The 25527-nt window shown below is 37.4% G+C and overlaps 3 protein-coding genes across 6 annotated transcripts in view; 2 read left to right on the plus strand and 1 right to left on the minus strand.

The window, feature by feature from the left end:
* LOC120470735 (uncharacterized) overlaps positions 1-25527 on the plus strand; it is a 60871-nt gene that overhangs the window by 6178 nt on the left and 29166 nt on the right. Inside the window, exons 1-2 of one of the 2 annotated variants that reach the window (XM_089120692.1) lie at positions 345-435; positions 894-936. The gene's annotated coding sequence lies outside the window, so the exon portion shown is untranslated. Of the gene's footprint in view, positions 1-344; positions 436-893; positions 937-25527 lie in introns of those variants that run through there. The other variant, XM_089120694.1, reaches the window with a different exon arrangement.
* On the plus strand, positions 393-16714 carry LOC148973410 (uncharacterized). Its single transcript, XM_089120809.1, has 6 exons — positions 393-435; positions 894-936; positions 1892-2126; positions 2283-3265; positions 13439-13595; positions 13841-16714. Exons 3-6 carry the CDS (start codon positions 2042-2044, stop codon positions 14698-14700), a joined length of 2085 nt encoding a protein of 694 aa, XP_088976935.1. The 5' UTR covers positions 393-435; positions 894-936; positions 1892-2041; the 3' UTR covers positions 14701-16714.
* On the minus strand, positions 8234-11552 carry LOC120470712 (uncharacterized). 3 transcript variants are annotated; one of them, XM_089120699.1, is made up of 4 exons: positions 11217-11552; positions 10924-11126; positions 10168-10362; positions 8234-9928 (listed from the first exon to the last, which is right to left on the minus strand). In XM_089120699.1, the coding sequence occupies exons 3-4, from the start codon at positions 10250-10252 to the stop codon at positions 8679-8681; spliced, it is 1335 nt and encodes a 444-aa protein (XP_088976825.1). In that variant the 5' UTR covers positions 10253-10362; positions 10924-11126; positions 11217-11552; the 3' UTR covers positions 8234-8678. The 3 variants fall into 3 exon arrangements, with proteins under 3 accessions (XP_088976825.1, XP_039516264.2, XP_088976826.1); XM_039660330.2 differs by having other exon boundaries at positions 10282-10362; positions 11217-11549; XM_089120700.1 differs by lacking the exon at positions 10924-11126.

Consider the following 25527-nt stretch of genomic DNA (forward strand, 5'->3'; position numbering starts at 1 on the left):
TTTAAATGAGTTTTATCATCATACTAGAGTGGATTTAATAAAGAGGTATTGGTAGGGGTGTCATTCGATATATTGAGAAAGCGTGAATGAAGTAAGGAACTTGAATCATAATAGGGGAAAGCATTTTTGAAAGTAGATAAAGTAGATGAAGAACAAGATGAAATATAGTGCTTTTATAAAGCAATATGAATAGTCTAGGGAATTTAAAGTAATTGGAATTATTGTGATTATTTTCATACTTTTGTTTATTTAAGTTGTTAATTTTGTATTTGCGTATTAGTGCTTTACACTCCAGTCCAGTTGGTGGCGGTAATGCACCGAAAGTTAGTTTGCCAACCGCCATTGAACTATAGAAGAAGAAGAATAGTAGCGTTCCTGTGTTTTTATCTTCCCGTGGATTACTCGTGGACTGTTTTCTATAGTGGACTGATTCATGTAAGTTTGCTTACTTTTTTTCTTTGTCTCTACTGTTGTGTTTGCTGGTGATCGACCCTGATTGTACGATCCAAGATTAAAGCTGCAAATGATTAATCCTTACTTTGCTAAAAAGCCTCGTTACAATTAAATTAAGTTTTAAGTTTATATTTTGGAAGTGACATAAAACCGAAATGTAGGCTATGCATTTTTTCTGCCAACTGTTTGATGTATTTTTTATTAACGTGCGTAAAAAAAATCTCCACATCGTTTTGGTGGATTGAGTCTGTGGAAATGTCGCTTAAATGTGTTTAGCTTTCATTAAACTTGATGTAATGTATGTTATTAGCCATATCTGTGACCTGTGTTTTAGATGAATTGTGTGAAGTTTAGTGGATGCAAGTTTGAATAAATCACGGAGACACTGGTTCATGGTTCATGCGACTTTTTTACAGATCTTTTATTCTTGTTTTTTATAGGAAACAACCCAACACATCTTTAGACTGCTAGCGCCATCCTCAGGTAAGGAATAATAATACAATTCCCATACATCACATCTCCCCTTTTAAGAAATAAATTTCCTCATACAGAATAGTTTAAACACAACTAGTATTATTATTATTTTCTCAATTACACTCTATAACTTTAATCAGCAGCATTGTTCCCATAACCCATTAACTATAAACATCTCTTTACTCTTTAACTCCTCATATGCTTTCATGGAGAATAGAGTTTTGGTGGTCTAATCAGTCCAGGGTCCGAAATTAACTTTTTGGCTCACCTGCCACAGGGACTACCAGCCAAAATAATACATTAATTTTCATATATAGGCTTTATTTACATTTTTTGACATTATGTATATGAAAATAATACATCCTATGTGTATTATTTTCCATTTTTACGTTTATTTACACACATTTCACACAATTTACACACATTAAAATAATATTTTTGTGGTGGTGCTTATGAAAATAGTTTTGTACAAATGAAATGTATTAATAGTATATTTAATAAAATATATACAAAAATAATATACTTATTTTTTAAAAAAAGTTTATGCTGCCTATTGTTTTATTCAATTTATTCAGTAACTGAAGGACTAGAAATATCAGTTTTTTAACCATTCATTAAAATGAATCGGTTCAAAGGAGTCATTATTTCGCCATTTGGACGTGTCATTATCGGACGTGTTTGCGTAGTGTGATTATTCCGGCAGCTAGGACATCCCACAAGATTTGCCAACAGAAAACATTTAATCACTGAATAGGTTTTTTCGTTTATTTTTACCACAGTGTCGATATATTTTAATTAATATGTGCCGGGGAGAGAGAGGAAGACTTAGGAGACGGTGAAGCCTTGTTTATACTTTAGCCTGGCTCCGAAGAGAAAGAGTGTGTGAGCGACCCCTCTCTCTCTCCTGCTTTATTCACTCGCACAATCACATCCCTGATGATGGCCCTGTACTGTTTAAATGCAGATTGGATAAAAACACCGTGATCACAGTTCACACCTGCAGTGAAGCCCCTCCCACAACAATTCACCAATAAACACTGGGAATATTCCCATCATCCTACAAGAGAAGGACAAACTCCAGGAGTAGCAGCTGAAATCTGTGTGACTGTTAAAGATGGAGTTTATTAAAGAGGAGATTGAAGACACGACTGATCCAGAACCATCCAGAATAAAACATGAAGATACTGAGGAACAAATAGGTTGGTGTCCATTCTTGATTCTTCATTGTTGATGCAACACGACACAGAATGGTGTGGCAAACCATCAACGCCATGCAAGATCCGATCTGTGTTGTTTCCTGCTATTAAATATTGATTCACTTGAACTGATTCTAACTGTATTTCTGTGTGTTTTAGACCAGGTGAGAGTGAAAGAGCAAAGGCAAGAACTGAATGAAGTGAAAGAGGAACATCGTAACTTTACAATTCAAGCCCAAAAGATGCACACCTGCACTCAGTGTGGGAAGAGTTTCACAAAGAAAGGAAACCTTAACATACACATGAGAATTCACACTGGAGTGAAACCGTATACATGCACTCAGTGTGGAAAGAGATATTCTCGTTCATCAACTCTCAGTTATCATCTGCGCATTCACTCTGGAGAAAGGCCATTTCACTGTGATCAGTGTGGTAAATATTTTAATTCAGCATCACATCTAAAAGATCACCTACAAGTTCATTCAGATGAGAAGCCTTATGTGTGTTCTCTCTGCGGAAAGAGTTTTTCAAGACTGAACGGTTTTAAAAAGCACCAGAAAACACACAATGAAGTGAGAAATCATGTGTGTTGTGACTGTGGGAAGAGCTTTACTACATCTGCCTCTTTGAAACAGCATGAAAGAATTCATACTGGAGAAAGACCTTACAAGTGCTCATCTTGCGACAAGAGTTTCACTCGGTCTGGATACCTGAAATCACACGAGCGAGTTCATACTGGAGAGAAGCCGTACGACTGTACTCAGTGTGGGAAGAGTTTCGTAGATAAAAGAAACCTTACCACACACATGATAATTCACACTGGAGAGAAACCGTATACATGCACTCAGTGTGGAAAGAGTTTCGCAATGAAAAGAACACTTAAGACACACATGATCGTTCACACTGGAGTGAAACCGTATCCATGCACTCACTGTGGAAAGAGCTTTACTCGTCCATCAACTCTCAGGCATCATCTGCTCCGTTACTCTGGAGAAAAGCCGTTTAACTGTGATCAGTGTGGTAAAGATTTTCTTTCATCATCAAATCTAAAAGATCACCTGAAAGTTCATTCAGATGAGAAGCCTTCTCTTTATGCAGAGAAGTATGCAAGAAATTCATTTCAATTAATCATAAATTTTCCCTGATATGTCACTGGACATTAAGAAATCATGTTCATTTCAAATACTTACATCACAAGTAGTCCGGCCTGGATATTGTCATTTAAATAGTGAAGTCGCAGCTCTTGACTGATGTTGATATTGTCAAGTTGTGTTTTGTTCTAAAGCGTCACCCTCCACCGATCTACCAATCACAGACTCAGTAGTGTTGCGGCATTCGGGTTGCCAGCTCTTCGCTAGTTACCACAGCTGCAGAGACAAACGTGTCAGAATCGGAAAAAAATTCTAACGTTGTGAAACCGCGAAAAACTCGATGTGAATCTGAAATACTTTGTTACAAAGTCTGAAATAAATAATTAACTGAAAAAAAACCTCACTGTCTACGACTCGTCACTTGCAATTGGAAATTTCTTGTAGCAGCTTACAATCATGCTGGACACTGCAGCATATCTGGCAACCTCGAGTCAGGGGAGAAGTCGGGGATAGACCCTAATTTGAAAGTTATTGCAGTACCAGTTTTGGCCACAATCTGGCGTACACCTCCTTTAAAGGTCCCGTTCTTCGTGATCCCATGTTTCAAACTTTAGTTAGTGTGTAATGTTGTTGTTAGAGTATAAATAATATCTGTAAAATTATAAAGCTCGAAGTTCAATGCCAAGCGAGATATTTTACTTAACAGAAATAGTCTACATCAAACCTTAAAGTCCCCGTGAAATCAAAATTGAACATTTACTTTGTTAGCGCATATTACTAGTCTTGTGGTGAACAATTAATCCGTGCAAGTGAATATATATTAAAAAAAATGTTTTACCTTAGTAATCTTTAATCAAAATCTGAAAAGTTACTTCCGGTCTGGAACGGTTTCTTTTTCTGATGACGTAGGTTTCACAGTTTGGGTGGGGAAACGCTTAACCACTCCCCTCAAACCGTTAGTTTGCTATGAGCGAGAGATGGAGAGGAGGAGCGCTAGAGTAAAACCCTGCCCTCTGTTCAATATTCCGTTTCACTTGGAAATACGTCACAGCACTGGAGAAAAATCGTTTGCAACTTCCGGTTCACGGGGACTTTAATGAAACTGTACTTTAATGACGTCAGTAGGACAGTTTTTTGACTAACGTCCGCCCACAGGAATGCTCCCTCAACTCCTGCACTTCTTATAACTTTTACTGTTTCCTCAACTCAACCCAATTCGTTGGAAACTCCTCCGATAAGAGGGCTCCGTTCCCTACTCAGGGAATGGGCTATATACACGCATAAATTCCGCATTTGACGCAAGGATGCTCGTCCATTTCCGGTTGTGGAGATTAAAGCGGAGGAAAACCGAGGAAAACGGGAGTCTTCATTTATGAGTCTTTAAAATTTACTGTCCTCCCGTCTTTGAAACGAAACGTACGTACGTTTAGACATAATTTTATATATAGTTATATTTATTTAATATAATTTTTAAAAGAAGCATAAACACAACGAGGGGTGTCTGTTTTATCTGTTTTTGTGACTAACGTTCCTTTAGTATAACCATGGAGTATAAAATTTAATATAAATTCTGGGTATTGCATTGGACTCTACGATCGTCGGAGGTTATCGAGCATCCTTAGACCTGCACCGGAAATACCGCCGTGCATAGAGCCCATAGAGCCCGATTGATAAAGGATTTTGAAGACCGATACAAATATTTGTTGGTTTTAAAATCCGATATTCTGATATATCGGCCGATATTATTATTATTATTATTTTATTTTCGAAACGCTCAACAAAATATTAACAGATTTCCCTAACATTAGTTATTTGTAGTTAATTATGAGTTTTAACTAAAATAATATGATAATGCATTACTGGTTCTCTCTGCCCGACTCTGGCTGGATCAGCAGGTTGCAGGATGTGTGGCGCGTTATACACGAGTGTTGCCAACAGGGACAGTGTAGAGTGCCCTCTGGTGGACAAACTATACAACTCTAACACTCATGACATGGTTGAAGCGTGATTCGTCCGTTTTTGTTTTATTTTTTAAATATTAATTTATCGGCCATTATAACTGCCGATACCGATATTTTAGAAAATGCCTAATATCGGCCGATAATATCGGCCTGGCTCTATCAGGGAACAAGGGTTGCCATAACTGAGACATTTCTTATGCAAATTAGTTGTGTTCCTATGGTTATTCTGGCATTTTAATCTTATTGACTGCTTTGGTTAACAGAATTAATAATTAAAGACATGTTTGCATGTATGTTACATTTGAAAGGTTTAAGGAGGTCATGTACAGTAATTAACTGTATTTTTAGTTGTTTAAATCTATATAAACTTCGATTAGCATTTGTTTATAGATTATGCCCTATTTTGCATGACAGTGTGCCTTAAATGTGTCTTAGTTTACAGGTAAGTTTGGCCCTCAAGTCCATATGTTTAATTGTATAAATAAAAATTAAAGATCTACACAATTTGTAGTTTTGACAAATCATAAATTGTAATATGAATAAACATATGAAATTTATGATTTGTAAGTGCATCATTGTGTCATGACTTTAAATAATAATTAATTATTAACTAACCATGCACTAACATAAAGTATTGGCTTGTTATTGCATGAATGTGTCATGACTTTCATCCACGTTTGGTAGAGCTGATCAATTACTGATTAGTTAATTAATTTGAATATCCCCAACTGAGCAAGCCAAAGGCAACAATGGCAAGAAACTGAAATCATCCATCGAGTGACCTAATGGTGAAAAAAAAACCTTGGGCTCAGTCTTAGGCCCTTCACGATAACAAATTTTGCTGGACGATAAATTGTCCAAGAAATTATGGCGGCTGGGCTGACAACAGTTAACAAGCATCAGCCAGTGAGCGATTGCCATCATTGTGTGACAAACTGATTCCTTTTGACAGCATGTAATACGTGTTTATTAATCGACAGACCACTGCGTGAAATTTGCATGTGTTGTGAATCATCAGAGTCAGAGAGAACCTTTCATAGCTTTCTTTATTCAGCAGAGTCGTTAGGCAAGGGTCAAAACCAGCAGACACAGCAGTGTGTAGACAGGGATAGATCGTGATATAAATACCAGGCAGAAGCTCGGGGCAGGCAGATAATAATCAGAGTCCGAGATCCAGGCAGATGGTAGACAAGGAGATATCAAATACAGACAGGGTCACAAACGATATGGCACGGCAGTCACAGGAATAAACACTTAGTAAAGTTCACAATAGCAAAAGAAGACTTTGCACAGCCATGAAGCCTGATTAGATGAGCCACAGCTAGTCAGAATCAGAGCTGGGGCTATTGGGAAATGTAGCTAATGTGCTAGCCTGGCTGCGCCCTCCTACGCACTTCCGCTCAATTTCATTTTACTTCAGTACTGCAATGAAATGAACTAGAGTCTGGTTGAACCAGGCTACTAATGTGCACCAGGAAGAGTCAATATATTTTTGTAACTTTCTTTGTAGAGGCAATTCTGTTATTTCCTGTGATTATATATTTCGGTATTATTTCCTATGTTTTTTATGTATAATTTTTGCTCTATTACTTTAATGCTTGAACGTTTTCGAAAATGAAATAAGAGCATAAAGTGATTTCTTACCATCTTCTCTATCATTTATGGATAAAACTTGTGTTAAATCTAGGTAAGACGAGATTAATCAAGAGCAATGTATGTATTATTTCTGAATTGGCTTCTAATTCACTTTTGGCTAAGCCCCGTCCCCCCTTAGTTACTGTTGCTACATCCCTCAAACTTCTTCTGGACTCTGGTTTTTCACAGTCAAACAACCACCGCATATCCTACTAACCGAGACGGAGGCTGGGACTAACAATATCAGGGAGCACACAGTTTCTATTCACTTTTTATAATCGTTATTACAAAGCAAACGGACTACACGAGTATAACGTTGTATTTATTAGCAGCGTGTGCTAGCAGCTAGCGTGTCAACAACCGGTAGAACCGAAATCATAACCTAAAACACTATAAAACGGTCTAACTAGTATAACTTCACAGTAAGGTTAGAAGCAAAAAAGATGTGCTTGTTGATGTTTGAGGGGTTAAGCTGACTGAGGACGTCCACACAGTTTAATCCAAAAACGACACTTGTCAGGATTTTACTTCGGTTTTGGGAAGGGAAAAAACGGACACCCCCCACCTCTCTGGGAAACGCGTGTCTGTGTTACAAATGCCCGAGGCAGAACGTTTAACCATATTTTTGATAAAACTACGACGGCCTGCGGAAACCAAACATATGAGACGGCTGTGTTGAAAGTCAATGCTGTGAAAACAAAGTCTGAGATACCCAGAATAATTAGATCCGTATCACAGTAATAAAGATCTAAATTTAATCAATCAACATTTAAGATCATTTTATAATAAGAAATCTAAATCCGATCTAAATTTGATAATCAGAGTCAGATTTTGCACAGAGCCGAAGTAAAACTGAAACTAAATAATACAAATTAAGTGAAATTAACAGAAAGCTGAAAAGACATATGCCTACAAGTATTATACCTTTGCCCAAACTGCTCGATTCCGCCATGGTGTTACTCCATCACTTCAAAAGAATTATATTTGAAAATATTCTTCTCAGTAATACTAAAGATATTACTATTAATTACAGCAACACCTTGCCTTTTTCAGACGAGGCTCATATTTATAACAGTAATCTTGTGGGGTTGACTCATTTAAAGTAACTGTTTGGTTTTAGTCAGGTTATGATCTAGATTATGATCTCTAATCATATTATTTACAATTACTGCTTTGAAGAAAAATGGATTTAATACGCATTGTTTAAATAGCAAGTGCATTTGCGTCCATGGGCCACTGGTCTGAAAAAGTGTGTTCACACGTATTGATGGCGAGTTTCTATTTTAATTTTTGTTAGCCATATAGTGCAGTTTACTATGGTGATGAAAACAGGTAAAACCAATCCACTTTCTTTCTTTCAGCCAGATTTTGCTCAAACTAATCTCGAAATTTTACCTGTTAGCAACTGAAACCGGCTTTGTGCAACAGGCCACAGGACGTTTTTATTGTTTTACTAGAGACAAAGAACTGCCTTACACTGACAGCTAAATGACAAATCAGAAAGTTACAACTTAAAAACAACTTCCACAAAACTAACGTTACAGAATTAATGTTTATTTCACTCTACGTTTGCTTTTTCGGAATCTGTTTATTTTAATAATTTGATCTGTAGAAACCTTTTACTCACAATATCACACATTGTCAGTGAAATTTCAAATTTTCTTTGTTGCCATTGTATAGATGCATGTAATTGTACACACATCTGTTTATGTAAAAACATGTCTGCATTTAACTAAAAGACTAAAACTCTGATCAAATTCAAGGAATTGTTTCATATATTAACAAATTTGTTGTTTTTCTACATTTGTTTCCAGTCTCTTTTAATTTTGGTATTTCTTTGAGTAAAAAATAAATAAAATTCAATAATATTAGTTGTCCAAAAAATAAATTTGTGGCATTTCACACAAACAACTGGGCTTCTCTCCAGTGTGAACTCGCTCGTGTGATTTCAGGTGTACAGCATGAATGAAACTCTTGTCACAATATGAGCACTTGTGAGGTTTTTCTCCAGTATGAGTTCGTTGATGCCGTTTCAGATTCCCAGCTCTGGAAAATCTCTTCCCACAGTCAAAGCACAAATAATCTCTCACTTCGTGTGTTTTCAGGTGCTGTTTAAAACTGGACAGACGTGAAAACCTCTTTCCACAGAGAGAACACACATAACCATACTGATCACAGTTAAATAGGTTTTTTTCAGAGTGAATGTGCAGATGATGTTTGAGTCCTGATGAAGATGTGAAACGTTGTCCACACTGAGTGCACGGATACGGTTTCTCTCCAGTGTGAATCTTAATGTGTGCGTTAAGATGTTCTTTCTGTTTGAAACTCTTCCCACACTGAGTACAGGCGTACGGCTTCTCTCCAGTGTGAACTCGCTCGTGTGATTTCAGGTTTCCAGACACAGTGAAACTCTTGTCACAGTATGAGCACTTGTAAGGTTTTTCTCCAGTATGAATTCTTTGGTGCTGTTTAAGACATTCAGCTCTAGTAAAACTCTTCCCACAGTCACAACACACATGATCTCTCACTTCATTGTGCGTTTTCTGGTGCTGTGTAAAACTGGACAGACGTAAAAAACTCTTTCCACAGAGAGAACACACATAAGGCTTCTCATCTGAATGAATTTTTAGGTGATCTTTTAGATGTTTTGATGCAATAAATTTTTTACCACACTGATCACAGTTAAATGGCTTTTCTCCAGAGTGAATGCGCAGATGATCACTGAGAGTTGATGCTTGAGTAAAACTCTTTCCACACTGAGTGCATGTATACGGTTTCTCTCCAGTGTGAATTCTCATGTGTCTCTTAAGGGCTCCTTTCTCAATGAAACTCTTTCCACACTGGGTGCAGGTATATGGTTTTTCTCCAGTGTGAATTCTCATGTGTGTGTTAAGGTGTCTTTTCTGTGAGTAACTCTTCTCACACTGAGTGCATGTATACGGTTTCTCTCCAGTGTGAATTCTCATGTGTCTATTAAGGTCACCTTTCTGTGATAAAATCTTTCCACACTGAGTGCAGGTGTGCGTCTTTTGGACTTTTCTTCTTTGAATTGTAAAGTTACGATGTTCCTCCTCCACTTCATTCAGTTCTTGTCTTTCCTCTTTCACTCTCACCTGGTCTAAAACACACAGAAATACAGTTAGTATCAGTTCAAGTGAACCCTTATTTAATAGCAGAAAACAAGAGATCAGATCTTTCACTTATATTTCGTTCATTCATTGTTAATATAGTAAAAATATGTTTGACAACTGCTATATACAAGGTTATGATCATTTGGATGTATATCATTTATCATCCATATACTGCTTATTAATTCAACCAAAGCATCAACATGAAGAATCAAGAATGGACACCAACCTGTTTGTTCCTCAGTATCTTCATGTTTTATTCTGGATGGTTCTGGATCACTCATGTCTTTAATCTCCTCTTTAATAAAGTCCATTTTTACTCTAGTACGGCACACAGATTCACCTGGAGTGTCTCCTGCGTGTTAAGATGCACTTCTAGTCTTGATGATGAGAATATTCATATTTTGAAATGGCTGTGATCACTCTGAAACAAGAGAAGAACATAAATAACTGATTAAAAAACAACAACAACATTTGACTGACGACACATCTTAATGCTCATTGGTTGCGAATCTCAGCTGATTATTTTTTTTCCTTAATTTTAAGAAGTGTATTACCTACGGCCTAAAACCATTACTTTTTCTATAGTACTTTATACGTAAACTAAAAAAACGAATTGATCAAGCTAAAATGTATTTCAAATTTGATGATGAAAAAAGAAAGCTTTACACAGGATGTGTTGCTTGCTTCTCATGACTTTGAAACTCAGAAGGACTGTACTAATGGACCACATTCTCAACAAAGTGAGGAATTTTAGGGACATTCCGGAGAGAGCAGCTCATTTTTATAACCTCTCTCTCTGTCAAAAGCAACTTGGTTTCATTTTACTTGAAACCTTCTTTTATTTGGTGCTGAATTATCTGCAGTCTGGGCAGTTTATTTTTTACACAAGATAGTTTCATTAGATGCAAGTTGCACCATCTACCACTCTGAGATTTATATCCATTTACTGAAATAGCCATTTTAAGTGATGAGAACTGTTCACCTTCGGTGGTTCTCCTCATCATAATCATCTTCGAGTAAAAACAGTGGTATTTCGATTGCATCCACTTCGTCTGTGATAAAGAACCTTTGCAGTCCACAACACAGCGAGATTCAGAAATGTCCGGCTTGACTGCGCTTTTTTCACTCCGTCCTCCGCTCAGCCGCCTACTCGCGCATACATACTCTCGCGCATCTCAAACAAGCCTTATGTAACACATACAAATACCCACTCAGTTGAAGCAACCCCTAAACTCGTTATAAATACGTAATAGACACATAACACGCTCTCCTTACCGTCTCAAAAGTCCACATTCGATTCCCCATCCGGCAACACCACCAGTACAACAAAGTCAGTGGTTTGGCAGCTCCAGTGGTCTTTACTCTTTATGAATCGCATTACATATCAACACTACACTCCAACGCACGGCACGCAAGCAGCAGCGCGCAACAATCACGTAACGTCCCCCGAAAGTGACGCACAATGGCACTGTGTCCGAAAGTATGAATGCGAGCTGTTTGTGCCCATAAATCGTATTTATACTTTTGTATAATAAAAACAAAAAGGGACCTAGGCGGCCTATATAAGGCATTTCTCTCTCTCTCTTGAATTTCTGTCTCTCTGTTTCAACAATACCAAGCTCTAAAGTTTGTTACATCTTACACATAGGCCTAAATAGTATTTATGCTTTTGTATAATGAAAACAAAAGGGACTCGAAGGATTGCTCACTCTCTTGAATTTATTTTAAATTATATTGCCAGGATCTGGCTCAAATTTTCATTTATTTATTTTTTTGTTAAAAGTTTTGCTTTTAGGCCTACTATTTTTTTTTTTGATTAATTTTTATAAGTAGGCTATATGTTGTTGTTATTTAAATCTTTTTTGAGATATACGTATGTAATATGTATTTGCGGTTATATTTGTTAAAAAAATGAATACGAGCTGTAGGCCTACATCATTCACTATGTTGACGTCTTACGACGTTCACAAACGCAACAACTTAAATATGACTGACAGGTTTAATTAATTTAATTTACATGTAGATAATGAAAAAGATGAATTGGGATTGGCATTTAAAGACATTGTAAACTAAACTGGAGTTAGACAACACGTGTCAGAACTTACTCGTTGTTGTAATCATAGGCTACTCTATATATGATATTATCACATTGGCGGGTGGATTATTATTTATTTTTAACAACAGATTCAAGTGACTCCTAGTGTTACGATTTTGCCTACTCTGCCTCTTTTTGAGCCACGAAAAACCTTGACATTGATCCATATAATTTTGTCTACTACAGGCTATGAAGATTTTTTTTTGATCATTTTTTAATTTGGTCATAGAAGAAATGAAGGAGCAGTAGCCCACCCCCAATTATGGTGGGGGGTAATTCGCAATCTGCATTTTTAAATAAATGCATTAAATGCTTGTAGGCCTATATGTTAATAATTGTATAGCCTAGTCCCTTTTCTTATAAAAAAAAAAAAAAAAAAACATTATGTATTCTCTGAGAGTCAAATGTTGTTTTTGTCCCTTTACTTGCTGCGGAATTCCAAAAAATAAAAATAAATACATTAAGAATGGTTTGATTTTTCTGATTTAGAGGAAACTATCTCCATAAATAGTTTAACCACATGGTCCAATGTTTTCTTACTGTGTGTGTTTAACACATCACTGGAGATTTATCTTGTGGATTTTTTGTTTGTTATTTGGTCTTACTACATTTAAACTATAATACTTTGTTTGTAGACTGAACTACAAAAGGGTATTTTGGTCTGAAGGAAGAATTGAGTGTTTGCTGCTCAATGCGACACTCGCATGCGCCGTACGGCAGATGTTTACTACAGTTCTGAACACGTTTGCGGCGGCAACACGGCAGTGGACAGCGTGAGGATCTTTTGTAAACAAATGCGAAATTCATTTATGTCTGTTTAATATTTAATGTTTAGGTATAATTATAACAATGAGTAATTATTATTACAAGCCCATGACTACATTTTTATTGCACTACAGTGCCGAGAATATCGTGTAATTTTTCCGAGCAAAGTTTATTTGCAATAAGGTCGGATTTACCTCAATCACTTTGGTAATCAATTTATGTTCTGCTGTTCTAATTAAGTAGATTATAAAATAACATATATTTATTATATTTAAACCTAATTCGAACATGTTTCCTGTTATTTCATGCTATTTTTCGTTTGGAATAATACACTATGTTTATGTTATTGTTTAATATTTCTTCGAAATTGTTATAGAGCATATTAACAATAATAACTTAGAGCATAAGAGTATTTTATTCATCAGTCGAACATAAAGATCACTTGTTATTTATATCAATTTCTATTAATTTCTCTAATATGCTGACATTTTTTTTACATGGTTACAGTTTCACAGGAATCTCAGAATGAGTTATAATGAAGAAAGATTATAATTTTTGTATGATTGTTTTTTTTTTAAATCAGTAATTTATGTTTCTTCTCTTGTTTCAGAGTGATCACAGCCCTTTCATAATATGAATTCTCATCATCAAGGCTAGAAGTGCATCTGAACACGCTCCAGGTGAATCTGTGTGCCGTACTAGAGTAAAGATGGAGTTTATTAAAGAGGAGATTGAAGACATGACTGATCCAGAACCATCCAGAATAAAACATGAAGATACTGAGGAACAAACAGGTTGGTGTCCATTCTTGATTCTTCATTGTTGATGCTCTGGTAGATGTGAATGAATAAGCAGTATATGGATGATAAATGATATACATCCAAATGATCATAACCTTGTATATAGCAGTTGTCAAACATATTTTTACTATATTAACAATGAATGAACGAATAACAAGTGAAAGATCTGATCTGTTGTTTTCTGCTATTAAATAAGGGTTCACTTGAACTGATTCTAACTGTATTTCTGTGTATTTTAGACCAGGTGAGAGTGAAAGAGAAAAGACAAGAACTGAATGAAGTGGAAGAGGAACATCGTAACTTTACAATTCAAAGAACAAAAGCCAAAAAGACGCACACCTGCACTCAGTGTGGAAAGGGTTTCACAAAGAAAGGAAACCTTAACATACACATGAGAAGTCACACTGGAGAGAAACCGTATCCATGCACTCAGTGTGGAAAGAGTTTCACAGATAAAGGACACCTTAACTCACACATGAGAATTCACACTGGAGAAAAAACGTATACATGCACTCAGTGTGGAAAGGGTTTCACAAAGAAAGGAAACCTTAACATACACATGAGAATTCACACTGGAGAGAAACCGTATCCATGCACTCAGTGTGGAAAGAGTTTCACTGAAACATCAGGTCTCAGTGTTCATCTGCGCATTCACTCTGGAGAAAAGCCATTTAAATGTGATCAGTGTGGTAAATATTTTATTTCATCATCAGATCTAAAATCACACCTGACAGTTCATTCAGATGAGAAGCCTTATGTGTGTTCTCTCTGTGGAAAGAGTTTTTCACGTCGGAAGTGTCTTAATCTACACCAGAAAACACACAATGAAGTGAGAGATTATATGTGCTTTGACTGTGGGAAGAGCTTTACTACATCTGAGAATCTGAAACAACACCAAAGAATTCATACTGGAGAAAAACCTTACAAGTGCTCATACTGTGACAAGAGTTTCAGTCATTCTGGATCTCTGAAATCACACGAGCGAGTTCACACTGGAGAGAAGCCGTACGCCTGTACTCAGTGTGAGAAGAGTTTCACTCGGTCTGCAAACCTGAAATTACACGAGCGAGTTCACACTGAAGAGAAGCCGTACGACTAGGCTTGCCAACCGTTCCGTATTTGACACATTAAAGTCTTGTTCCGGATTGAACTGATACTGAACGCACTTTGTTCCGTATTTTTGAGAATCAATTCGGTGCAAATCCATGACAAACACATAGCTTCTAATATATATATATATATATATGTCAGACAGACTATGAATGAATGAAAACCTGCCATAATGGAAAATTCTGGGATTTGGCGCCCCCTTGCCCGGCTCTGACGTGCAATGACGTAGAGTTGTCTCATTGGTCGCACATCAGAGACGCCCGCGTCGTTGGATGTGCAGTTACCTCAGCACCAACATGACATCATGACTTTTGCGTAAACATATACGCCACTTTCGAGTCAGGTGGCGTGTTATCTCCACGCATTTTGTGCTATCCGCGTGTATGCGTATATGTCTACGCCATTAACGTCCGCGTTATTCCGCGTGAACACGCAGTCAAATCTCCAGTCATAAATGCTATTAACCCCAGTGACGGTTAGGTTTAGGGACGGGGTTGAGGGAAGTCATATATTTATATAACGTTAAGTCAACGGCGTTCATAAACACGCTGAAAGGCGATTATGCGTCTTGATAGCACGCCAAAAATGGAAATACGAATTGGCGTGTCATACACACGCTACTTCATGAGATCAGTCTGGCAGCACAGCCTATGAGCGAGCCAGACGGCATAGATATATGCAGCATAGATATGTACACGGCTGTGCAGCTACAAATGCATTTTACATATCCACAAGTTTCATACGCCCCATGAGGCCTTGCGTCAAAAGTGGGCGCGACTTCCGGTTCGAAGTAAACAAAGCGCGATTTGACATGCTTGAGTTCATTCAACAGTTGACAGTCACTCAAGTTATAGCGATCCAAACTAGCTAACGATGTGGGAACACAACCTCAACGAAATTCAAAAGGGTGAAATAACAGTGCCTTTACCCTCCGCAGTGTATTATAATAACATTATTAATAATCAATACTCATCAAGGCATGGTGACAGACAGTTGTGCGAGCTGACAAACAATTAAAATAAAAAATACACACTTAGTCATTGTGCTTTGGAGTTTATTCAAAATTATAAATGAATGTGCTACTTTGAATACATTAACTGGCACATTTGGTTTTCTGTCAACACAGGCTTTGATCCTGAGTTTATTTGTAACATCAGTAGCGACAGCCAAACACATGCTGAGAGAGTTTATAGAACATTAAGAATTTAAACAAATGTACACAGGAAGATTCGTCGTCTTTTGGGAGGTGATGGAAACTACAGTCGTTGGCAGGATCACTCTGATTTCGTTTTCAGCTTATGTTCAAAACAATCACGTTTAAGCCACTGAATTAGTTTAGTCCGGTTATACATACAACCGCGAACAGCACATGTTGTCCCTGAGCTCCGTAACGACATCTCTCATAAAGATTTGCGTCTTTAAATAGTAAAATAATTATCCGAAAAACAGCTAGCCTCTTCGCTAACTAACACACAAAATACCATTGGAATGCTACTTCCGCGGCGTCACCGGAAGTTTCACCCACTTTATTTTTTACAGGAGCGCCTCTCGGAAACTTGTGGATAGGCTTCAGTAAATCGAGGAAAAGGAGTTTCCGAAGACATTTGTAGGCTATGATAAGAATTTTTTTTTGTACTTGAAAGAACATTCTAGAAGTCGAATTTTATTGAATGAGTTCGCACAAGGCTACAATAAACTGTTATGTTTATTTTTCTACAAATTAAGTCTAAGCCGATGAGTTTTGAATGTTATACGTTTTATTTGTTGAAATTAAAAATAAAACGTATTATAAACTAAACAAATCCATGGTCCATTGTTGGCAAAATGATCATGTCATGGCCTTTATCTAGCCTATGTGGTACAGTCATTGATTAGGCATACTTTCCATAATGCATAATGTATGAATTTCAGGGGTCATTTCTTCTGTGGTGGCATAATCAGAAAGTTGGCAACCCTACGTACGACTGTACTCAGTGTGGGAAGAGTTTCTCCCACTCAAGTAATCTAGTAGGGGTGGTTAATCTGTCTGATTTCCCGATTCGATTCGATTACGATTATTGAAGTCCCGATTCGATTACAGTCGATTTTCGATTATTAACGATTCTTGATTACCGATTATTGATTTTCCATTTCACAACAGTAAACGAAAATACACTAGATCAACATATGATTATATTAGCAGCAGCAACATTTTGGTATTAATTGCACTTTTTATTTGTTTGATATTCATTGAAAATATAATGATGGTTAGTGGGGACATGCAAACATGCTTGTTATCTACTACTTAGGCAACTCATTATCTTTACATTTATTAACTTTACATTTTTTTTTCAAAAGCAATTTTGTTGCATTATAATGCAAATGCATCTGGTTCTATTAATTGACAGCATTAAAATGTATTTTGTGATTTCCTTCAATTGAAAATATTTGAAGCAAGTTTGGGGGACTTGAAGGGCACCCGATTCAGAGAATCACCTAGAAATTCAAAAGAACAGCATTTATCTGAAATAGAAAGCTTTTGTAACATTAAACAATACCGTTCAAATGTTTGGAGTTGGTAAGAATTTTTATTAAATTTTTTGGGCAAAAGAAAAAAGAAATCTATACTTTTATTCATCAAGGATAAATTATAACAAAACTTTATTTTTGTATAACTTTAAATTATTTTCAAAACTTTAAACTTTAACAAAACAAAAGTTAAAGTACAAGACATTTATAATGTTACAAATCGATTATCTGAATCTTTTGTGTGTGACTATAAATAATTTGCTTTAAAAGTACAAATTGATGACCCATAAAGAATTAATGCACAATATATTTTATTAACATTACAAAGAACGACCAGGAAAATAAATGTGTGCTTGAACTAGCATACTTGTAGTAAATAAATAATATAACGACTGGTGCAGCCGAGTGTTTTTCCTCCTCTGGCTGGAAAGGTGTCATATGGCTTATCATATTTGTCGTGTTTCCGTCGTTGGTTTTATTCCACAAAGCGTACAACTAGTGCGGCTCTTGTCCAGCTCCTTTCCCCCTTCATCTTCAGAAGCCAAAATATTTCCACACGTCAGCTTTTAACCTAACAAGGTCAAGGAAAGTGTTTGGATCTCGCGTTCCATCGGGTCTCTGTTATGTGCACGCCACAGACGGTCCCCCGCCACTGCACTTCCGCGCTTCCGTCTTTCGCGTTCCGTCAATATTACGTTATTATAAATACATATCAAAAAAAAAAATTTTGAAATCGATTTTTTGACATTTGTGAATCGATTCAGGATCGTCCACGTCCGCATCGCGATGCATCGAGAATCGATTTTTTCCCCCACCCCTATAATCTAGTGACTCATATTAGAAAGGATTGTTCTGTGTAAATGTGTAGTTAGTTAACTAAACTAGTGTTGTTGTGAAATGCTACAGGATTTGTGTTTTATATGTTGGAGAACAAGAATATTATTGATGTAGCATCCTGCTAAATTTATATATTGTTTCTTTTGTGTTCTACTAACAGAAATATAGTAGCTAAATCCTGAAATATGGGCCAAGTCAATCGTCCCTGCTACTACTTTTTAGGGGTTCAAGCACGAAGTGCTGAAACCCTATTGTAATTGTATTGATTTTTATTATTATTATTATTATTATTATTCTGCCGTAAAACGCATCGTGCAGACCAAACCGTAAGGGCTAGAGCTCTGAAACTTTGTCAGATGGTAGTACAAAAATCGAGGAGAGGTTATCAAATTATGAGCCCGATTGGCCCATAGGTGGCGCTATAACAACCAATTGCGCGAAACTGCTCATAACTCCTAGACCGTAAGTCGTACACTCAAGTGTCTTATATCATTGGAAAGCTATTCACCTGACGAAAAAAACGTATATCTCCGATTTCATTTCCGGTATGCAAATTTGTCCGCCATTTTGAATTTTGTCGAAAAACTACTTTTGCAAACTAGTCCCTGGTTTTTTACCCGATCGGAACCAAACAAGTGCATACATGTTCTATGGAGTCTGAAGATCAATAATTATCAAAAAAATGTTGACATTTTTATTCAGGGTCGCTAGGGGGCGCAAAATAAACGTTGTGGGAGGAGCCTATTTTACTAATATGGCTATAACTCGAGAAGTAAATGAGATATCTTCACCAAACTCAGTACACATGTTTAGGAGTTCAATTTGAGGTAACAGTAAAAAAATCGCGACGATTGAACACTAGGTGGCGCTATAACACGAAAAAAACATAAAAAGGGCTATAGCCATGTGACCATTCGTCCAATTGACTTGAAAATTGGTATGCAGTGTCTTGGTTCAAGGGCCCATGTATGTGTATGAGGACATTGGAGTATCTCGAAAAACATGGCCGCCATCGGCCAATGAAGTTTGAGCACCTATGAGACAAGGTTAACGGAGGCTGATCGGAACGAAACTCGATGGGCATGTTTGACTCATGGCCCTAGAGGTCTGTAAGAATTTTGAAAGAAATCGGCCACTAGTTGGCGCTAACGAGATTTTTGGCTCTGTAATCATGTGGTGTTGCTCACATCCCCACGAAATGCAATTGCATTTGATAGATCTCCTCATGACAAACAACTTTGCCTCCAGAACCATTGCTGTCAATCAAATTGTTCGTTAAATATTCACGAATATGTTAAAAACCTATTTTTGCGAACTAGTCCCTGGTTTTTTGCCCGATCGGAACCAGACCAGTCTAGGACAATTCTTTGGACTCTCTAGATCAATAATTATCAAAAAAAGTTGAACTTTGTTATTTGTTTTGCTATAACAGGGTCATTTACAAAAGGGGGCATGACAAAATGCACCCAAAAGCCTATAAATCCTAAAGGAAAAGTCAGAACTTCACAAAAATTGATGAGCACATGTGTCATAGCTTATTCAACAAGCATGCAAAGTTTCATGGAGATCGGACTATAGGTGGCGCTATAACTGTTAAAAATGTTAAAAACAATGTATACCCTATGGTAAATTGCCATTATTGAAACTTAAAACTTAATGTCTTTTGATGCTTTTGTGCTTAAAGGCCTTAAAGGCCTAAGCTGCTTGAACCCCGCTAAATGCTGCTTGCAGCTTTAATTATTATTATTATTATTCTCCCCTAAAACGCATCGTGCAGCCCAAACCGTAAGTGCTGGAGCTCTGAAACTTTGTCAGATGGTAGTACAAAAATCGAGGAGAGGTTATCAAATTATGACCCCGATTGGCCCATAGGTGGCGCTATAGCAACCAATTGCGCGAAACTGCTCATAACTCCTAGACCGTAAGTCGTACACTGAAGTGTCTTATATCATTGGAAAGCTGGTCACCTGATGAAAAAAATGTATATCTCCGATTTATTTCCGTCATGATAGATTTTCCGTCATTTTGAATTTTGTCGAAAAACTACTTTTGCGAACTAGTCCCTGGTTTTTTGCCCGATCGGAACCAAACCAGTGCAGGAATGTTCTCTGGAGTCTGAAGATCAATAATTATCAAAAAAATGTTGAAAAAGTCTCTTTGCGGTTGCTAGGGGGCGCAAAATAAATGTTGTGGGAGGAGCCTATTTTACTAAAATGGCTATAACTCGAGAAGTAAATGAGATATCCTCAACAAACTCGGTACACATATGTATAAGTTCAATTTGAGGTCACAGTAAAAAAATCGCCACGATGGAACACTAGGTGGCGCTATAAAACGAATAAAACTAAAAAAGGGCTCTGACCAGCTGACCGTTAGTCCGATTGACTTGAAAATTAGTATGCAGTGTCTTTGTCCAAGGCCCCATGTATGTGTATGAGGACATTGGTGTATCTCAAAAAACATGGCCGCCATCGGCCAATGAAGTTTGAGCACCTATAAAACAAGGTTAACGAAGGCCGATCGGAACGAAACTCGTTGGGCATGTTTGACTCATGGCCCTAGAGGTCTGTAAGAATTTTGAAAGAAATCGGCCACTAGTTGGCGCTAACGAGTTTTATGGCTCTGTTATCACGTGGTGTTGCATACACCCCCACAATATGTATATCAATTGATAGATCTCCTCATGCTGAACAACTTTGCCTCAAGAACCATTGCTGTCAATCAAATCGTTCGTTAAATATTCACGAATATGTTAAAAAAGTACTTTTGCGAACTAGTCCCTGGTTTTTTGCCGGATCGGAACCAGACCAGTCTAGGACAATTCTTTGGACACTCTAGATCAATAATTATCAAAAAAAAGTTGAACTTTGTCATTTGTTTTGCTATAACAGGGTCATTTATAAAAGGGGGCATGACAAAATGCACCCAAAAGCCTATAAATCCTAAAGGCAAAGTCACAACTTCACAAAAATTGATGAGCACATGTGTCATAACTTATTCAACAAGCATGCAAAGTTTCATGGAGATCGGACTATAGGTGGCGCTATAACTGTTAAAAATGTTAAAAACAATGTATTCCCTATGGTAAATTGCCATTATTGAAACTTAAACCTTAATGTCTTTTGATGCTTTTGTGCTTAAAGGCCTTAACGGCCTAAACTGCTTGAACCCCGCTAAATGCTGCTTGCAGCTTTAATTATTATTATTATTATTATTATTATTCTCCCCTAAAACGCATCGTGCAGCCCAAACCGTAAGTGCTGGAGCTCTGAAACTTTGTCAGATGGTAGTACAAAAATCGAGGAGAGGTTATCAAATTATGACCCCGATTGGCCCATAGGTGGCGCTATAGCAACCAATTGCGCGAAACTGCTCATAACTCCTAGACCGTAAGTCGTACGCTCAAGTGTCTTATATCATTGGAAAGCTGGTCACCTGATGAAAAAAATGTATATCTCCGATTTCATTTCCGTCATGATAGATTTTCCGTCATTTTGAATTTTGTCGAAAAACTACTTTTGCGAACTAGTCCCTGGTTTTTTGCCCGATCGAAACCAAACCAGTGCAGGAATGTTCTCTGGAGTCTGAAAATCAATAATTATCAAAAAAATGTTGAAAAAGTCTCTTTGCGGTCGCTAGGGGGCGCAAAATAAATGTTGTGGGAGGAGCCTATTTTACTAAAATGGCTATAACTCGAGAAGTAAATGAGATATCCTCAACAAACTCGGTACACATATGTATAAGCTCAATTTGAGGTCACAGTAAAAAAATCGCCACGATGGAACACTAGGTGGCGCTATAAAACGAATAAAACTAAAAAAGGGCTCTGACCAGCTGACCGTTAGTCCGATTGACTTGAAAATTGGTATGCAGTGTCTTTGTCCAAGGCCCCATGTATGTGTATGAGGACATTGGTGTATCTCAAAAAACATGGCCGCCATCGGCCAATGAAATTTGAGCACCTATAAAACAAGGTTAACGAAGGCCGATCGGAACGAAACTCGTTGGGCATGTTTGACTCATGCCCCTAGAGATCTGTAAGAATTTTGAAAGAAATCGGCCACTAGTTGGCGCTAACGAGTTTTATGGCTCTGTTATCACGTGGTGTTGCATACACCCCCACAATATGTATATCAATTGATAGATCTCCTCATGCTGAACAACTTTGCCTCAAGAACCATTGCTGTCAATCAAATCGTTCGTTAAATATTCACGAATATGTTAAAAACGTACTTTTGCGAACTAGTCCCTGGTTTTTTGCCGGATCGGAACCAGACCAGTCTAGGACAATTCTTTGGACACTCTAGATCAATAATTATCAAAAAAAAGTTGAACTTTGTCATTTATTTTGCTATAACCGGGTCATTTATAAAAGAGGGCATGACAAAATGCACCCAAAAGCCTATAAATCCTAAAGGAAAAGTCAGAACTTCACAAAAATTGATGAGCACATGTGTCATAACTTATTCAACAAGCATGCAAAGTTTCATGGAGATCGGACTATAGGTGGCGCTATAACTGTTAAAAATGTTAAAAACAATGTATTCCCTATGGTAAATTGCCATTATTGAAACTTAAAACTTAATGTCTTTTGATGCTTTTGTGCTTAAAGGCCTTAACGGCCTAAACTGCTTGAACCCCGCTAAATGCTGCTTGCAGCTTTAATTATTATTATTATTTATTAATAATAAATTGTGAGGTGTTGAAATACCCTCTGTTGTGAGTAGCCCTTGAATATGGTCATTTTCTTTTGTATTTGGTGGCCAGGAGTCAGCTTTGTTATCCAATCAGAGAGAAGTTTGGCAACCTATCAGACTTTCTGAAGAACGATTTTGAGGCAGTTTATGAGGGGTATGGGCGGCGCCATCTTGGAAAATCTTAAGTTAAAAGTGCTCATATTGTGACGAGTTTCACTCGGTCTGGAAACCTGAAATCACACGAGAGAGTTCACACTGGAGAGAAGACGTACGACTGTACTCAGTGTGAGAAGAGTTTCACCCAATCAAGTTATCTAGTGACTCATATAGAGGGTTTTCACGGCGCGTCATCAATCCGGAAGTCGGCCATTTTGGACGCACTGAACATGCCGCGTTCCAGGCAACCTGTAACTCGTGTTTTTCCAACCTTATACCAGTGAAAGTGCACTGGAACGGCAGTCAAACCCTTGACTTCCCACCCGTGAACTCGTAGACCGATGTACTCCCAGTTACGAGTTCTGACGTCACATAGCCCGCGAACATATACAAAACTACAATGACATCCCTACGGATGCAGTGTTTCTGCAGGCGGTACTCGGTGACAGGGGCGCAACTACCCAGTTTCAGAGGGGTATGCAGCAACAATTTTATTGCCCCCCCCCCACCCCCCAAAAAAAGGTAAAATAAATGTAATGTAAGTGTGCTGTGTAATAAGTGCAACTGTGTATCACACGAAATACGTTCTGAGGAAACTATTTTGCAAATCGTAATTACGTTACATGCCAACATATAAGCAGTGCTATTACGTTTGTCCTTAACGTAATACTATTGCAGTGCTATTACGTTTTTCCTGAACATAATACATCCAAGCAGGTTTCTTTACTATAAATGCATAATCGTGGCATTACAATTTTGACTCTTTTGCATTCAACTGTCATATCAATTAAGTTTTCCTTCACATTTATTAATATAATAGACCAACGTTACTCATAAATATATAAAAATCATTTTCTCCAATAAAACACAACATACTGATACATTCACAAAAGACATACAGTACATTTTATTAGCTTGATGTAAACCAAATCCTAGAATCCATACGTTGTTTGCAAGAAACAGATCCAAATCCAGCCTTTTATCAGTGATCCTTATCTTCATTTCTCAGCAGCGACCGCAAACGTCAAATCCGCGCTGGTGATTAATTTAAATTCAAATAATGCGCCTTCAAGAAGTGTTACGACATGTTTTACGGCAGTGATATCAAACGCTCATTGGCTCTCGCCTGCTTCGTCACAGATTGCGACATGCCGTGTTTCAGTCGGTGTAGTACATTCACATTTGAAATGGAGAAGAGCGCGCGCCTTCAGACAGAGAGCGAACCGAAATCAGATTAACATTTTGGATTAACGTTAATAACTTTAATTCTGATCTGTACCTCATACACAACTACTATAATACTGCCAGAGGACTGCGACTGCAACGCATCATCATGTGAACGACTTTTGGTAATGTTAATAATAAATAAATAAATTATTGTGAAATGTATCTGTCTGTTATGTTTTTTTTTCTTAATTGTGTTACCTACGTAGTTTTAAGGAATGGTTATGATTAGGAGTGGGATTAGTGGCTCAAAATATATTTTAATGCTAAAACTCATTTAACTACACATCTCTGTCCATTACGTTTTATCCTTTTTATATTCTGTATAAAATAAATATGTTTTTTGGAGTAGGATTAAGGGGTCTTGTTACATTTATCTTTAAAAGTGAAAGTATACAGATATCGATATGAAACATATGAAAATAGTTAACGTTTTGCTGTAAAAACGTACGGTTATGTTTAAATGTTGCAAATACGTGCATACGTTTTAGCATCTATCCAAACGTACAAAAACGTACGTTACATATCTTTGAAAATAACGTATTAAATCTACGTATTAACAATGAGACATATTACGTTAAGGACCAACGTAATAGCACTGCTTATATGTTGGCATGTAACGTAATTGCGATTTGCAAAATAGTTTCCTCAGAACGTATTTCGTGTGATACAGGGTTGGGATCCTCGGAAGCCGGAAGTTTAGAGTTTGCGGGGTTGTATTCACTATAACAACCGCCTGGTTATACATTATCCCTTATACTTTATTTATTTATTTATTTATTTATTTATTTATTTATTTATTTCTATGAGGACTGACAAGACAAAATAAGGACTGTCAAGTGTATTTAAACAGTGCAGTACACCAGCACTGTGATTTTTGCAGCGCCGAAGCAGACCTTTCACTGATGTAATGACGCAATGACGTGCACTTGCTAGCCTGTTCCATTTACATGTTCTCAGAATGCTAAAGAGGACCCTTGCCTAGCCTCTGAAGGAAATGACTTGAAGGACCCGTCCTGCCAAGGAAGTATCCTTGACATTGAGAAACACCTTATACTTCCTTCACTGAAGAACTTCAACTTGCCACAGGAGCTGCTGATTCAGTTCTACTCAGCCGTCATTGAGTCTGCTCTATGCACATCCATTACTGTGTGGTTTGGTTCTGCTACCAAATCAGACATCAGGAGACTGCAACGGACTGTCCGGACTGAAGAGAGGATTATTGGTGACCCCCTGCCAACCCTCCAGGACCTGTACTCTTCCAGAGTGAGGAAGTGAGCAGGTAAAATTAGCACAGATTCCACTCACCTTGGACACCACCTGTTTGAACTGTTACCGTCAGATCACTGGCCACAAAAACATCTCGGCACAGGAACAGCTTCTTCCCACAGCCC

This window comes from Pimephales promelas, chromosome 16 (assembly GCF_988280905.1).
Source record: "Pimephales promelas chromosome 16, fPimPro1.hap1.1, whole genome shotgun sequence".
Taxonomy (NCBI): domain Eukaryota; kingdom Metazoa; phylum Chordata; class Actinopteri; order Cypriniformes; family Leuciscidae; genus Pimephales; species Pimephales promelas.

Coding starts and splice junctions, on each gene's coding strand:
- LOC148973410 (XM_089120809.1), top strand. CDS start 2,042: ATGGAGTTTATTAAAGAGGAGATTGAAGACACGACTGATCCAGAACCA. Junction 2,127..2,282: donor AGATACTGAGGAACAAATAG/GTTGGTGTCCAT, acceptor TGTGTGTTTTAG/ACCAGGTGAGAGTGAAAGAG. Junction 13,596..13,840: donor AGATACTGAGGAACAAACAG/GTTGGTGTCCAT, acceptor TGTGTATTTTAG/ACCAGGTGAGAGTGAAAGAG.
- LOC120470712 (XM_089120700.1), bottom strand. CDS start 10,252: ATGGACTTTATTAAAGAGGAGATTAAAGACATGAGTGATCCAGAACCA. Junction 9,929..10,167: donor AGATACTGAGGAACAAACAG/GTTGGTGTCCAT, acceptor TGTGTGTTTTAG/ACCAGGTGAGAGTGAAAGAG.